Source organism: Talpa occidentalis, unplaced genomic scaffold (assembly GCF_014898055.3).
Source record: "Talpa occidentalis isolate TD23 unplaced genomic scaffold, MPIMG_talOcc4v2.1 talOcc4.17, whole genome shotgun sequence".
NCBI classification, from domain to species: Eukaryota; Metazoa; Chordata; class Mammalia; order Eulipotyphla; family Talpidae; genus Talpa; species Talpa occidentalis.
Window position 1 is genome coordinate 43,557,429 of NW_023601754.1, and position 14,218 is coordinate 43,571,646.

General features: G+C 49.0%; 1 protein-coding gene across 2 annotated transcripts in view; it reads left to right on the plus strand.

Annotated features, from left to right (window-relative positions):
- Positions 1–14,218, plus strand: part of XRCC1 (X-ray repair cross complementing 1) — a 29,470-nt gene that overhangs the window by 13,520 nt on the left and 1,732 nt on the right. Inside the window, exons 4-14 of one of the 2 annotated variants that reach the window (XM_037516745.2) lie at positions 6,986–7,144; positions 8,005–8,079; positions 8,183–8,288; positions 8,502–8,611; positions 8,686–8,794; positions 8,951–9,209; positions 9,459–9,575; positions 12,196–12,289; positions 12,436–12,571; positions 12,960–13,011; positions 13,103–13,242. In XM_037516745.2, coding sequence (XP_037372642.1) covers positions 6,986–7,144; positions 8,005–8,079; positions 8,183–8,288; positions 8,502–8,611; positions 8,686–8,794; positions 8,951–9,209; positions 9,459–9,575; positions 12,196–12,289; positions 12,436–12,571; positions 12,960–13,011; positions 13,103–13,242 — 1,357 coding nt within the window. The remainder of the gene's footprint in view (positions 1–6,985; positions 7,145–8,004; positions 8,080–8,182; positions 8,289–8,501; positions 8,612–8,685; positions 8,795–8,950; positions 9,210–9,458; positions 9,576–12,195; positions 12,290–12,435; positions 12,572–12,959; positions 13,012–13,102; positions 13,243–14,218) is intronic. The other variant, XM_037516744.2, reaches the window with a different exon arrangement.

A 14,218-nucleotide genomic window follows, 5' to 3' on the forward strand; every position in this document is an offset into this window, starting at 1 on the left:
GTTCTTTTTCTAATTTTCCCAGTATATGATTAACTTGGTTGCTTGGTTACATTAACATGGCTACATATTTTCCTAGGTGATGTTTGTTATTCAGAAAATAGAAACAGGTACTACACACAACGTGATTCAAGCAGTCAAGCTAGGTAACTCAAACAAGGCTAAGTGGGCATTGTAAAATTGAGGGCGGCCTTCTGTTTCCTGTATAGAATCAGGGGGTCCCTGTGTCATGAGAACAGCACGTGGTGTGTGCTTTTCGGACCCTTTTGCCTCCTGGGGCATCTCGGGGACTTTCTCTTGTGGGGGGACTTTTGCCAGGCTCGATTCCAAGAGCTCTGCCAAGCATGGCTTGCTAGAGAACTCAGTGTTACTCATAGTAACAGAATTATAAATTGAGGGGCGTGGAGAATTATAAATTGAGGGGCGTGGAGAGTTGTCGGGAGTGATTTCATGTTAGAAAGTGCTTTTCTCAAACTACTGAAGTGTGCATTACTGGCACTAATGCCAACATTCATTGTGTTATTTTGAAGCTTATAGAAGAGTTCCATGGTTTCAATAACTGCCACAAACAAATGAAAGGAAGCAGCAGGAGCCAGCTATCGAGTTTTCTGACTTTTCAGAAATCTTCCCCCATGCCCGGACCTTTGTCAGACAGCATGAGTATCATGGGCCGCGCCAATCCTTTGTATTTACTTCCGTGTAATAAAACCAGCTTGTTGGTAACTCTCAGACATATAGAAAAGTTGCAGAACTAGTCCTCTTCACTTTATATTCCCTGCTAAACATCCCCGGATGTTAACACATATGTACATTTTATTTTTTTACTGTACTGAAAGTAATTTGTGTATGTGATATCCTTTTATCCCTGCTTCAATGGATATTTCCTAAGAACAAAGACCTTTGCTTCTTGAACCTCAGTACAATTATCAAAATTAGGAAGTTAACTTCGATGTACTTTTCTACCATCGGATCTCAGGTCTTGTTTGCATTTTCTTCATTGCCGCATTAATATTATTCATGGAACCAGAAGATTCAGGATCATGCATTGCATTGATTTGTCACATCTCCTGGTTTCCTTTTTACTGGGAACAGTTCTTGTGACTCTCTTTGTATTTTATGTCACTGACATTTTGCAAGAGTAAAGGTCAGTGGTTTTGTAAAATATCACCCATTGTACAAAATGCCTGATATTGCCTCATGATAAAATTCCAGCTCTGCACTTGGGGCCAGAATGCCACAGAGTGATGTTCTGTTCTTCCCAGTGTTTCAGATTGTGAGGCACAAGCAGTCGATTTGCTTCACTACTGAAGACATTAACATGGGCCATTGGTTACCATAGTTTCAGCCAGGTTTCTCCACGGGAAAATTACTATTTTGCCCTTGGTAATTAATAAGTATGATGTGAGGAAATACTTTGAGACTCTAATCTTCTTCTCAAACTCACTAGTTTTAGCATCTGTTATTGTGGTCTCAGTTGTTGATGCTGTTTTGTTTTTTTTTTTTAAGATTTATTTACTTATGCATACAAGAACTGGGAGTGAGAGGATTCACCAGAGACAGAGTGGGCAGCAGAACAGGTGGATCTACTGAAATACATTGCTGAGGGGAGCAGTGGGCAAGACAGGAAAGGTCTACTCGCCTTGTGGGTCACCTCGCTGATCGGGAGTTGAACTCACGTTGTGGTGGCTAGTGATAGCTTGATAGCATTGAGACTTTAACCCCTGAGCCACCAGGGAGGCTCTGTTGATACTGTTTTAATGATATCATGTCAAGATTTCACTTTCCAGTTTTTGGTAACAGTAACAAGTGATTTTTGTATATAGACCTTTTATCTTGTCATCTCGCTAAAGTCACTCAATTCTTTTTTTTATTTTTTTTTTTAAAGATTTATTTTTTTTATTTATACAAGCACTGGGTACAGTCAGAAGCGCGGGAGGGTGAGAGAATTCACCAGAGCCAGAGCAGGGAGCAGAGCAGGCAGAAGGACCAAAGTACACTGCTGAGGGGAGCAGCAGGCGGCAGGAGAGGTCTGCACGCCATGTGGGACCCTCCTCCGGTGGCCGGGGAGCAGCCGGGGATCGAACCGGCGCTGCAGAGGCTGCGGGCCGCTTCGCAACCCAGCGCTCAACCGCTGCGCCACCGGGGAGGCCCAGTCACTCAATTCTTGTCAGAGAATCCCTTGGGATTTGTGTCGCTTCTTGGATTTTCTACATATATAATCATATCGTCTGTGAATACAGTTTTCTTCCTCTTTTATCTATATGTTTTGTTTTTTAAAAAACCTTTTTCTCACCTTATCACACTGACTAGTACCTCTAGTATAGTAGTGAGGACAGGTGGTGAGAACAGACATCCTTGTCTTTGTTCCTGATATTAGGGAGAAGGTGTTTGATCTTTCACCCTGTTTAGCTATAGATTTGCTTATAGCTGCACTCTGTTGAGTTGAGAGTGTTTCCTAAACCTACATCGTTGAGTGCTTTTTGTCATGAATGTGTGTTGAATTTTATCAAGTGCTTTTTCTGTTCCACAATCACATCTAAACAAATGAGGTTTTCCTATAACAAATACTCTTATTCTGAGGGTTATGTAAGTTGTAAAAAGGTAAGTTGAGACACATTAATTTTTGAAGCGTTTATTTGAGCAAACGATTTGAATCCAGCAACACCGATTAAAATTGAAAATGGTTATGGGAGCTCTGTGGATGGGGGCTAGGGCAGAACTCTTTATAGAGAGATGTGGAAGCCAAGATATTATTTAATAGTCTATAGGTTAAACGGTTGCCTTACTGTGAAAAGTTAGTTATTTGGCTGTTATGATAGTTCTTGAGCTTCATTTTCTCCTATTTAAGAAAATGTAGTTGGCTGTTTATGATTGGTGGTTTTGCATTTTATTTTTTTAGATGTAAGTGCATGGACTCTGGCTTAGACATTGGTTTGCTGATGAAGACTACCCAAGGAACTAGAGTCCTCCCAGTGTAAAGACATCCTTGTTGAACTATATTTAAAAAGCCATTAGTCTTTGGGATTATTTTTTAAAACTTCCTTGTTTTTTTTTAAAGATTTATTTATGCATATAAGAACTGGGGTACAGGACAGAGATGTTGAGGGGGTTGGTGAGAGGATTTACCAGAGACAGAGTGGGGAGCAGAGCAGGCAGATCTACTGAAACACACTGCTGAGGGGAGCAGCAGGCGAGACAGGAGAGGTCTGCTGTGCCATATGGGTAGGCTCCCTCACCGGGGATTGAATTCATATCTCAGTGACTGGCAGTAGCTTGATAGTGCTGTGTCTTTAACCCCTGCGCTAGTAGGGAAGGCCCTCCTGTTATTTTTGGCAGGCAGATTTGTGTCAAAATTCTGCTTCATATTGATAAAAATAGAGTAAGTACATCTGTAGCTTAACTTATCATATCTAGTATGTGAATATTTATTATTCACCCTCTTTTTTTATCTAGCAAGATGGGTGTGACTTTCTCAGGGCTTCATCATTTCAAAGTTTGAAAATGCCCATGCCAGCAGCCTCCTGTTCTTTCAAAGTTTTTACTTAAACTTCTGTTTGAGTCTAAGATTTTTATTCTGACTTGTAGCTATGACTGAATCAAAGACTCTGGGATATAATCTTTGACTTCCACTCAGGGAATAGATAGGGCTGGAATAGCCAAGAAAGAAAAGGAAAAAGGGCAGAGCGGTCTGGGTGGCCAGTGTTGATGTCCCTACCAAATCAAGTGTAAAGCACATACTGTAATAACTAATATCATTTTCTACAAAATCAACATGTTCTTTTTTTTAACCCCTCTAACTTTTTTTTTTTTTTTTAAGATTTTATTTATTTATACAAGCACTGGGTACAGTCAGAAGCGCGGGAGGGTGAGAGAATTCACCAGAGCCAGAGCGGGAACAGAACAGGCAGACTGACGATACACTGTTGAGGGGAGCAGCGGGTGGCAGGAGAGATCCATGCGCCATGTGGGACCCTCGCCCGGAGGCCGGGGATGGAACCGGCGCTGCAGAGGCTGCGGGCAGCTTCACAGCCCAGTGCTCAACTGCTGCGCCACCAGGGAGGCCCTAACCCCTCTAAATTCTATAAAGGATTTATATAAACTGCCAAGGTTAACGGAGTCTAGAGATTGAAGGTTTAATTCTTGAACCTCAAAGTGTTAGTGTTGGATAATAAGACAGTTTGATAACCAGAGTTGTTTTGACTTTACAATAAATGGAAGCGTATATACAAAGGCAATCTACCACTTAGAATGGTTAACAGCTGCCAACTACAGTTTGCATTGCCCTTCATTGTAGTCACTAGAAGGAAAATTCACCTCCCCTGTCAGCTCAAAATCAGGCCTTTTGTAAATACTGTAGTCAAGACTGGGGGTATCTCATCCCTTCTCTGTAATTGTCTTTGTCTTTATTGTTTCCTTTTCACAATAAGATCTGAGACACAGTTATAGTCTACCTTTCAGCCAAAGGCTTTTTAAATTTCACACGTTTTATAGCATGTCGGTTAGAAAAGGGACTAGGTAACAGAATATACCGAACTACAACTGGTTTACTGCATAACATTACTGTTTTCTTCGGAGGAAACCTAGCATTAGGCAGACCGGAGTCTATCTGGCAGCCCACTACAGAGTACCTTTTGAGTCTCGTGGACTTGTCCTGGCAGTCACAGATGATTGCTGCTGGTCCATGCATCAGGAAGGAACAGCATAATCCAAAGCAGGAAGTGGAGTCTAGAAATTGAGTTGCTCTCTTCTGTCCTGTTTCTCCTTAATGAAGGAAAATCTTTCCCAGAAATCCCCAGCAACCTTCCTCTTAACATCACCTTCACCAGAACTGCGTTGTATGGTTGTCCCTGGACCACCCACTGTCATAGACCCATCATGGTTCATCCCCTCTTGATGGGTGCTCAGATCTTCCACTGTTTCAAAATGCCTGGTCAGTTTTGATTGTCCTTTCTTCCTTCAGCATGTGGTCAAGACCGCCATTTAATCTTTAAACTGTTAAACACACTTTTATATTGTGTGTTTCATCATTTCAGTATATGCAGCATGTGTGGGTCTGTGGTTTCTGGCGACCCTAAGTTATGGTCACTGTTTCTTTATGCTCCATGGGTGTGTGTGGGGTGTGTGTGTGTTTAATTGCTAACTTCTGCTCTTTGAGGATGTACTTGTGGGAATTCTTTGAGGACTTGGTTTGACCCATCTCCCTCGAAAGACGATTTGCTTGGGGCCAGGCAGTAGAACTTAGGTGGGACCACTTAAAGATTTTAGGGGCCTCCCTGGTGGCCTAGGGGTTAATTAAGTCTCTGCTCTATCACTACGATGGCCTGAGTTCAATCCCCGGCCAGGGAGCTGACCCACATATAGTGCGGCAGACCTCTCCTGTCTCACTTGCTGCTCCTCTTAGCAGTGTATTTTAGTAATACACTGCACCCCACTCTGTTTCTGGTGAATCCTCTCATCCCCGCCACACACACCTCTGACCTACATCTCAACTCTTCTATGCAAAAATAAATAAAATCTTTTTTTTTTTTTTTTTTCTTTTTTTGTGGGACCCTCGCCGGCGGCCAGGGAATCAACCGGCGCTGCAGAGGCCTGTGGGCAGCCTCGCAGCCCAGCGCTCAACCGCTGCACTACCGGGGGAGGCCCAATAAAATCTTTTAAAAAATTTAAAAATTAAAAAAAAAATAAAGTCTTTAGCTTGGGTTTTTCCATGCAGATAGCTAGTGTGAAGTTTTGCTTCCTTGAGCCTATAGACTTGTGGTTAGTTCTCCAGAGAGAACTTTCCATCTTTTCTCTGCTGCCCTCCAGAGGTAAACCCTCCCACTGACTCCATAAGGCACCTTTCCCTGTAAATTACCCACAGAGGTTGTTGCCCCTTTTGGGGCCTTGGTCTCTTTTTCCTTACTTGAAACTCAGGCTTTATTTTCTGATTCCTGCTCCCCTCTCCTCCCACTACCACCAATGGGACCCTTTAAAATCTAGCTCTATGCCACGCAGGGTCGGGACCAGAGCAAACCATACCATAGTGCTTCTGCTGTGTGTCAGCCAGGGTCCAAGGCCAGGAGATGGAAACCATACCAGTTAAGCAGAGAGAATTAACATGCAGAATAGAATTAATGATGAGGTACTGAGCTGAAAAGGCAAGTCAACTTGGGTAGGATGAAAAAAGGCAACTGTGGGAAGTAGCTACCACCCCCAGGATTGGGGGAACAAAAGGAACAGGCTGGAATTATTGAAACATAGATGTCTAGAAGCTTGGAGGTGGTGTTCCACAGCTCTCCAGCTGGCGCTGGTGTCTCAGAGAAGGTGATGCCAGGGGACCGGTTATGCAGGTGTTGGTCTGCTGTATGTCATCTGAGGCCCTGGGAGGAAGCCCCTGCAGAGGCCGGAGCAGAAAGCACAAAGGGTCTGTAAGAAGGAGCAGATTCCTTCTTCTGCCTCAGCCTGGCAGCCTTTGTCTAGCGCCCCTTGTTGGCAGAGCCTGAGAAGGAGCCTGGCGAAGCAGATCTGACCCCACCCTAAGCTGAGCCTGCCTGGGTGGGTTTGAGCTGAGAGATGGTCACTTAATAACTGGCACTGATCCCTAACGCATTGTATTTTGCCCTCGCCTTTCAGCTTCCGAGAATTATCCTTGCCTTGCCCCTCTCAGCCATGTGCTCCCACAGGTGTTCGTGTTTCTCACCAGTCTTCATGAATATTCTCAGCTGGGAGGGCTCCCTAGATGGGGTAGCCTGCCATATGGCCAGATCTGGAAGACTCTGTGGGAGAATTTAGAGAAGGATATTTCAGATCTGGCAGTAGAAACCTCCCTCTGGGTCTGTGTCAGGGACAGACTGACTAGAGGCCCGGAGATAAGCATACAGTCTAGGGGCACATCTGAGTAGGAGCTGGACCTGACGGTTCCCTCCTTAGGCCCCTACCTTCTTCAACCCTTAAGAGGTACCATTTCAACCACCCAATCCTGTTTCTCATTCACTGTACCTTCTCCTAGGTTCTTCTGGTCACCTCATCTTTCATGTCTCCTTCTGAGAGCCGCAGTGGCTTAAACCCCAACCGTGTTCGCATTTTTGGGCCTGACAAGTTGGTCCGGGCAGCAGCCGAGAAGCGCTGGGACCGCGTCAAAATTGTTTGCAGCCAGCCCTACAGCAAGGTACCTAGGATGGGAGCTGGGAGTGTGAGGTCCTGGGCCAGGAGGGATCCGAGGGGCCAATATGGAGTCACTAGGGCAGGGAAGACTGGACTCCGTCTCCCCTGGGATCTAGAGGGGCTGGGTCCTGGAGTTCCGTGAAGTGAACTTGCAGTCTTCCCTGTATGTGAGGCTTCGTCTCCTGGAGGATGTCTAGGAAGGATCTCAGACCACAGAGGGGATCAGGGGAGGGGCCGCTGCCTTGTGAGAGGAGTGGCCTGATAGAGTGGGCCTCATAGTTAACATCCTGAGAGCTGGTTTGAATCCTGGCTGTACTACTTCTTAGTTATGTGACCTTGGATTTGTGACTTAACCTTTCTGGCCCGAGTTTTTGGTCCTTATAGAGTTGCTGTAAGTTAGGGTGCTAAGCTGGGATAACAAGGCTCGAGTATGTAATGAGACCGTGCACTGGAGGTTTATTTCTCACTCATGGGAGGGTCTTGGGGGTGTTCAGTTGGTCATCCAGCAGGCTCCTTCCATCTTAGGGCTCTGCATGCAGCTAGCAGAGAGGAGGGCGCCTGGAGCATTTCTGTGTTCCTGAAGCAGCACAGCCCTCCCTCCCTTTCCGTAGGCAGGAATCTGGGTGAGTGGGAGTGGATTCTCTTGGACTCTTTGCCACTTGCTATGAAGCTAAGGGACTAATGCAGTAGAGGGTTTAAGCTGAGCCTGACCCAGAGTTAGGGCCTAGTAACCGCGCGATGGTATTGTTATTCTGTCCCAGTCTCCAGGGTGTGCCCATAGAGGGAAAGAGCTGGGAAGGCAGTATGAAGGGTGTTGAGCCAGGACTCCTCCTGGTGCCCCTGACTCCATCCGTCCTTTCCCAGGATTCCCCTTATGGCCTGAGTTTTGTACGGTTTCACAGCCCCCCAGACAAAGATGAGGTAGAGGCCTCACCCCAGGTAAGTGCTACCTGCAACCCCACAGAGCCTCCTCCCTGCCTCTTCACATCCCCCTGCCCTCCTGCCAGTAGCTTTCCCATTGCATGTGTTTGCTGGACCTTAGAAGGTGACCAAGCTTGGGCAGTTCCGTGTGAAGGAGGAGGATGAGGGCGCCAGCTCCCTGAGACCAGGGGCCCTCTTCTTTAGCCGCATCAACAAGACCCCCGCAGGTGAGTAAGGAAAACTTGGGCTCTGAGTGAGTAGGGGGTTTGGGCCCAGACTCCTGTTTCTGAGGAAGGAGAGGCTGGGGGCCTGGACGCCCAGGTCTTGAGGGAGGACTGAGTCAGTGCTGGGTTTGGGGAGCAACACTGTGTCCCATGGGTAGGAACTGAAGGGTCTGAGGACCCAGCCTTTTCTCCTTGATCCACTTTCTTCCTCTGTAGCTACAGCCAGTGACCCAGCAGGGCCCAGCTATGCAGCTGCCACACTGCAGGCCTCTAGTGCTGCCTCCTCAGCCTCTCCAACGCCCAAGGCAGTAAACAGCACCTTCAAGGTGAGATCCTTGATCTGGGGAGAGTGGAAAATGAGGAACAAAGCTAGAGGTCTCAGCTCATCTCACTCCTTCAGCCTCAGGAGTCCTCCAAAGGAAAGAGGAAGTTGGACATGAACCAAGAAGAAAGGAAGACCAGCAAACCATCAGCCCAGTCCTCACCACCTGCCCTCAAGAGATCTAAATGTGAGTGACTGGATCCCCCATAGGAACCCGTTCCCATAGGAGCCTGTGCTCATGTGTCCTAGGGAAGAAGAGGTCTGGACTTCTGTGTCTGAGAGAGGTGGGGTTGGGGGTTTAGTCCCGCTTGTGCTAACTGAATCTACCTTTTGACTTCCCCAGTGTCTGCTCCCTCTCGTACCCCAACCACTGCTCCAGTCCCTGCCCCCGCAAGGGGGACGATGTCAAAGAAGCCCCAAGGAGAGGGCACCAAGCCCAGAGCACCTCATGCTGGTCCGCAGGAGCTGGGGAAGATCCTGCAGGGTGTGGTGGTAGTGCTGAGTGGCTTCCAGAACCCTTTCCGCTCAGAGCTCCGGGACAAGGCCTTAGAACTGGGGGCCAAGTATCGACCAGACTGGACTCCAGACAGCACCCACCTCATGTAGGCCTGTCCCTCCTCCCCCAGCGCTCTCCATGCTTCTCCACCACCTGGCTGTCTCTCTTTTCCTGTCTGCTTGTCTCTTCAGCTCTCTGTCGTCTGCTTATTTTCCTCTGATACCTGTAATTTTCCCACGTGCATCTTTTTCTCTCTTACTCAGCTCTCTCTCATTCTATCTGTCCCTTTTGTCTCTTTCCACTTGATGCCACAGATCACACCTGACTGACACTCTCCATTTTGTTCCTCCCCCAGTTGTGCCTTTGCCAACACCCCCAAGTACAGCCAGGTCCTCAGCCTTGGAGGCCGCATTGTGCGTAAAGAGTGGGTGCTGGACTGTCATCGCATGCGACGGCGGCTGCCCTCCCGGAGGTAAGTGCTCACTGCATGCCTGTAGCACACAAGAGCACACCAACTCTGCCCCTCCTCTCCCTCCTGGTCAGTGCCTGGGATGGAGAGAAGTCAGACTGGTAGAAAACACGGACCCAGCCACCATCAGCTGACTGTTGAGGGGAGGAGGCCGTGGGGCGGGGCTGGAGATTGCAGAGGCGAGGGAGGGTTTGTTTTTCGGTTCTTAGAGGGGAGTCTGCTTAACAGAGGGAGAAGGACTTTGCAGGCTGGAGAAACAGCAGGCTCAGATGGAAGAAGCGAGCTATGGGACCTGTTTTTGTTCATGGGGAGCAAGACCCTGAAGCCCCTGCTGGGTGCCAGGCTGAGCTGCACCACACTGGACACCCAAACATTAGGACCTGCCTTTAAAGGCCTCTCTTTGATGAGAGTGTCAGACTTACATAAGTCAGTATGGAGGAAGGCCCAAGGTCAGGACTGCAGTGAACGAGGGGTCTTCAAGAAAAACTAGCCATTAGCCAGAGAACACAAAGATGAGAACATTCTGGGCCTAGCAGCCAAAGGTGGGTTACCCTGGAGGAAGCACAGGTGGGAGGCAGGAAGGAGCAGGACAGTGAGGTGGGGCAAGCAAGAGCTGGGGAGGGCAGGGAGTGGCCACATCCTGTCGATTGGAGGAGAGACCTGAGTGTATTGGGGCTGCGGGGGAGAGGGCGAGAACAGGCCAGACTGTTCAGAATTGGGGCTGGGCCTAGGAGCTGCTCTTTGCTGGGGAAAGGTGGAGGCTGCGGGGTGGGTGGGATTAGCTCCAAAAGAGCTTCCAGTATGTCTCATTGTGAGACCACCTGCTCCATAGACCCCCTCATCTGTAGTTCAGGAAGCAAACACATCAGGAGGCCCCAGTGCTTTTCTCACTTCTGCACGAGTGCACTGGCCAAGCAGTCCTGAGCTGATATGAGGCTCTTTGTGGATTTGATTTATCCCATTGAGTGTATCGTTGTATTTCTTACAGAAATGTTAGTGGGTTTGACTTACAGGGCACCCCATCAGGCCCCACTGAGGGGTGTTATATAGTCTGTGTGCCTGCCATTGGCCTCTCTAACATCTTAAAATTCTAAACTCTGAGGCCCATCTATTGATGATTCAGGGTCTCCTCTGTGAGCAGTGGGGAGCCATGAAATATTTGAGAAAGGCGGGGGCTGGTTCTGTTGTGAGGGGTAGAATTTCAAGGGGAAATTGCAAGTGGGGTCCCTGGAGGAGGCTGGGGCCCTGGGGCCAGAAAGAGGGGTGGATGGGGGATGTATTTTTGCACAGAGGAGCGGGATCTGGATTGTTGTCTGTCTGTGAGGTGAGTGAGCATGGAGGGAGAGGCAACCACAAACAGTGTTGGATTTGGGGGTTTTGACCCCCCCAGAAAATTCAGAAATCACTTTTTAAAAATCTCTGACTGAAGGCAGGTTCCAGGGGAAATTACTCTTCCCACAGTAAGCACAGCCTGAGCTTTTTAATCTTTTAATTCAAAGCACTTTAAAGATAAAGCTTAGTAAACATATATCATTATTCCTCATTCAGCCGCTACACTTTAAATCCTCTCAGCTTTCCATGAGCCACCACTTTACCGTATGTGTGTCTTACCTCAGTGAGTATGTGACAGCTTTGAAGCAGCCGAGGCCTGCTTCCTTTTCCAGCAAGAAAAGGAAGGGTAGTGTGTTTGTTCCCTTCTGCTCATGCTTTGTCCTCTGACCAGGGGCAGATTGACTAGTCTCCCTGGGCCTTAGTTTGCTCATCTGCAAAATGGGACTAAAAATAACACCCACCTCAGGTTTTAGTGACTCCTTAAGAGTAAAGTGTTTAGACATATCTGGAAATCCTATGTGTTAGCTGCTGTGGTTAATATCAGACCCAGGAGAATTACGTTCCAGCAGTGTCAGTGGCTTATTGATCATTGTATTAAGGTCTTTCAAAATGAATTTGCTTTTGGCCCTCCCCGGTGGTGCAGCAGGTGAGCGCTGGGTTGCGAAGCTGCCCGCAGCCTCTGTGGCGCCGGTTCAATCCCTGGATGCTCCCTGGCCACCAGAGGAGGGTCCCGCATGGTGCACAGACCTCTCCTGACGCCCACTGCTCCCCTCAGCAGTGTACTTCGGTCCTTCTGCCTGCTCTGCTCCCCGCTCTGCCTCTGGTGAATTCTCTCACCCTCCCGCGCTTCTGACTGTACCCAGTGTTTGTATAAATAAATAAATCTTTAAAATAAATAAATAAATAAATAATAAGTTCACCAGTAGTTTACATTTAAAAAAAAAAAAAGAATTTGCTTTTGAGAACTTTCTCTTAATTGGTAGGCATTCTTCTAATGAGCAGTTGATCTTGATTTTCAAAGGGGAAATTCCTTCTGCATTTTTTTCCTTTTTGAAATGGGGCATTTCTTTGCCACAGGGAGGGGAAGCCGGGAAGTGCTAGTGTGTATGGTGCAGTAGCTGGGGTGACTGGGGGTCTGTGGGACCTTCTGGAGTTAGAAAGAGGGGCAGTCTGAGAGAGGCCATGACTGAGACCCCAAAAGTTTATTTAGTAAATGCCAGTGGTCCTGAGCACCCACACCCCCTCTGGAAGATTTGAAGTGCTGTTTGTCTGAGCCCTATTCATTCCCCAGGTACCTCATGGCCGGGCCAGGCTCAAGCAGTGAGGAAGAGGGGGGCTCTCACAGCGGCAGCAGCGGGGATGAAGTCCCCAAGCTTCCCCGAAAGGTACAACCCCCTGCCCAGGTGGGGGAAGATGTAGTGGGAGGAGGACCTGGCTCTCTTGTGACACTCCACACTCTCTACTCCTGCGTCCTGCAGGTGTACACACACACTGCCCCTTCCTTCCTCACTGCTCCACTCTCCCTCCTCAGCGCCCCCAGACCAAAACCAAGACTCCTCCTCAGGCAGCAGGACCCAGCTCACCACAGAGACCCCCAACCCCAGGAGGGATCAGACCACCCTCCCCAGCATCCCAGGAAAATACCGACACCGAGGGGGAACAGTCAGGTCAGCCTGAGGAAGAGGCTGGGGGTCCGGGTCCCTGGGACTGAGGGAGGAGACACTGGGGTCCTAGACTCATGGGTCTGAGGGAAGAGGGTTGGGGTTAGGGTCTCCTGGGCCTGGGAGAGGAGAAGGCTGGAGGCCAAGACTCCCTTTTCTAAGAGGGAAAAGGCTCAAAGCCTAAACATTGGATCTTTTGGAGGCAGGGCTGGATCCTGGACAGTGGACCTGGGGCCAGGGAAGCTGGGAGCTGGCTCACTGGACCTGGAGGGCAGTTGAAGTGAGGGGTGGGAGTGTCTGTGTCTGTGCTGGGACGTGAGACTGGTTGGAGGTTACCAGCCTCCCCTTAAGACAGTGTGGGCACTGCCTGTTAATTAAGCTTCCTCCACTGCAGGGCAGGACAACGGGGCAGAAGACTCTGGGGATACTGAGGATGAGCTGAGAAGGTAGGCCTGGACCTGGGGGTCAGGACGACCTCAGCCTTGGGTGGAGGGGCATCTGGGAAGCATGTTCCTTCCCCATTCTTGGCTCCCTCAGGGTGGCTGAACAGAAGGAGCAACGGCAGCCGCCTGGCCAGGAGGAGAATGGTGAGGACCCGTATGCGGGATCCACAGATGAGAACACAGACAATGAGGGTCACCCGGAGTCTCCCAGCCTGCCAGTTCCTGAACTCCCAGGTAGGAAATCTCCCCCTCCCTTCTGAAGTGGGACTCATCCCTCACTTCTCAGCTGATTTGCCCCAGTCCCCCTGCCCTGGATTGCTGCTGCGCCCATGGCTTGTCTCCCAGCTCCCCCTGCCCCACCTTTGGCCACTTCTTTGTTCTCTTAAACCTATTTCCTCCCCTTGGCATCCTTTCCATCACTTCCCACTGCCCCCTCCTGACTTCCCACTGTGGCCACCTCCGTCACAGCTCAGTGTCAGGTGTGATCGTGAATGTCCCCTCCCTCACACCACTGCTTCATCCTCCAGAGATTTCAGGATCACTTGGGGGAGCTTTTAAAAGTGTCATTGCCCAGGTCCCACCCCAGGCTCAGTTTCGTTAGTGTGAGTTGGGTTCTGGGACACCAGGTGACGTGGGCACTGATGTCTCTCGGGATCTATGTGGTGGTGGCATCATTTGTTGTCACCCCAGACATGAATTTGGGGTGTGGGCTGGGGCACAGGGCTCAGAGCTTCTGCTGGTAGAGAAGAGGGAGAGGCAGCCAGGCAGCCAAGGATTTGAGTGGGGATGAGGCTTTGTGGAAAAGCCCTTCCATCAGGTTCCTCATGGACTTCTAGCCTCTGAAGTCCCATTGATGGTCGTTGACAATTGATGGCCTGGTAGGTGATGTTAAAATGTCACCAAGAAAGCACCATCCAGGGCCTCCCATCGTGGCGCAGCGGTAGAGTGCTGGGCTGCGAAGCTGCCTGCAACCTCTGCAGCGCCGGTTTGATCCCCAGCCGCCGGCGAGGGTCCCACATGGTGCACTGACCTCTACTGCCACCCGCTGCTCCCCTCAGCAGTGTATTTCGTCAATCTGTCTGTTCTGCTCCCCGCTCTGGCTCTGGTGAATTCTCTCACCCTCCCGTGCTTCTGACTGTACCCAATGCTTGTATAAATAAATAAATAAATCTTTAAAAAAAAAAAAAAAAAAAAAAGGAAAGAAAGAAAG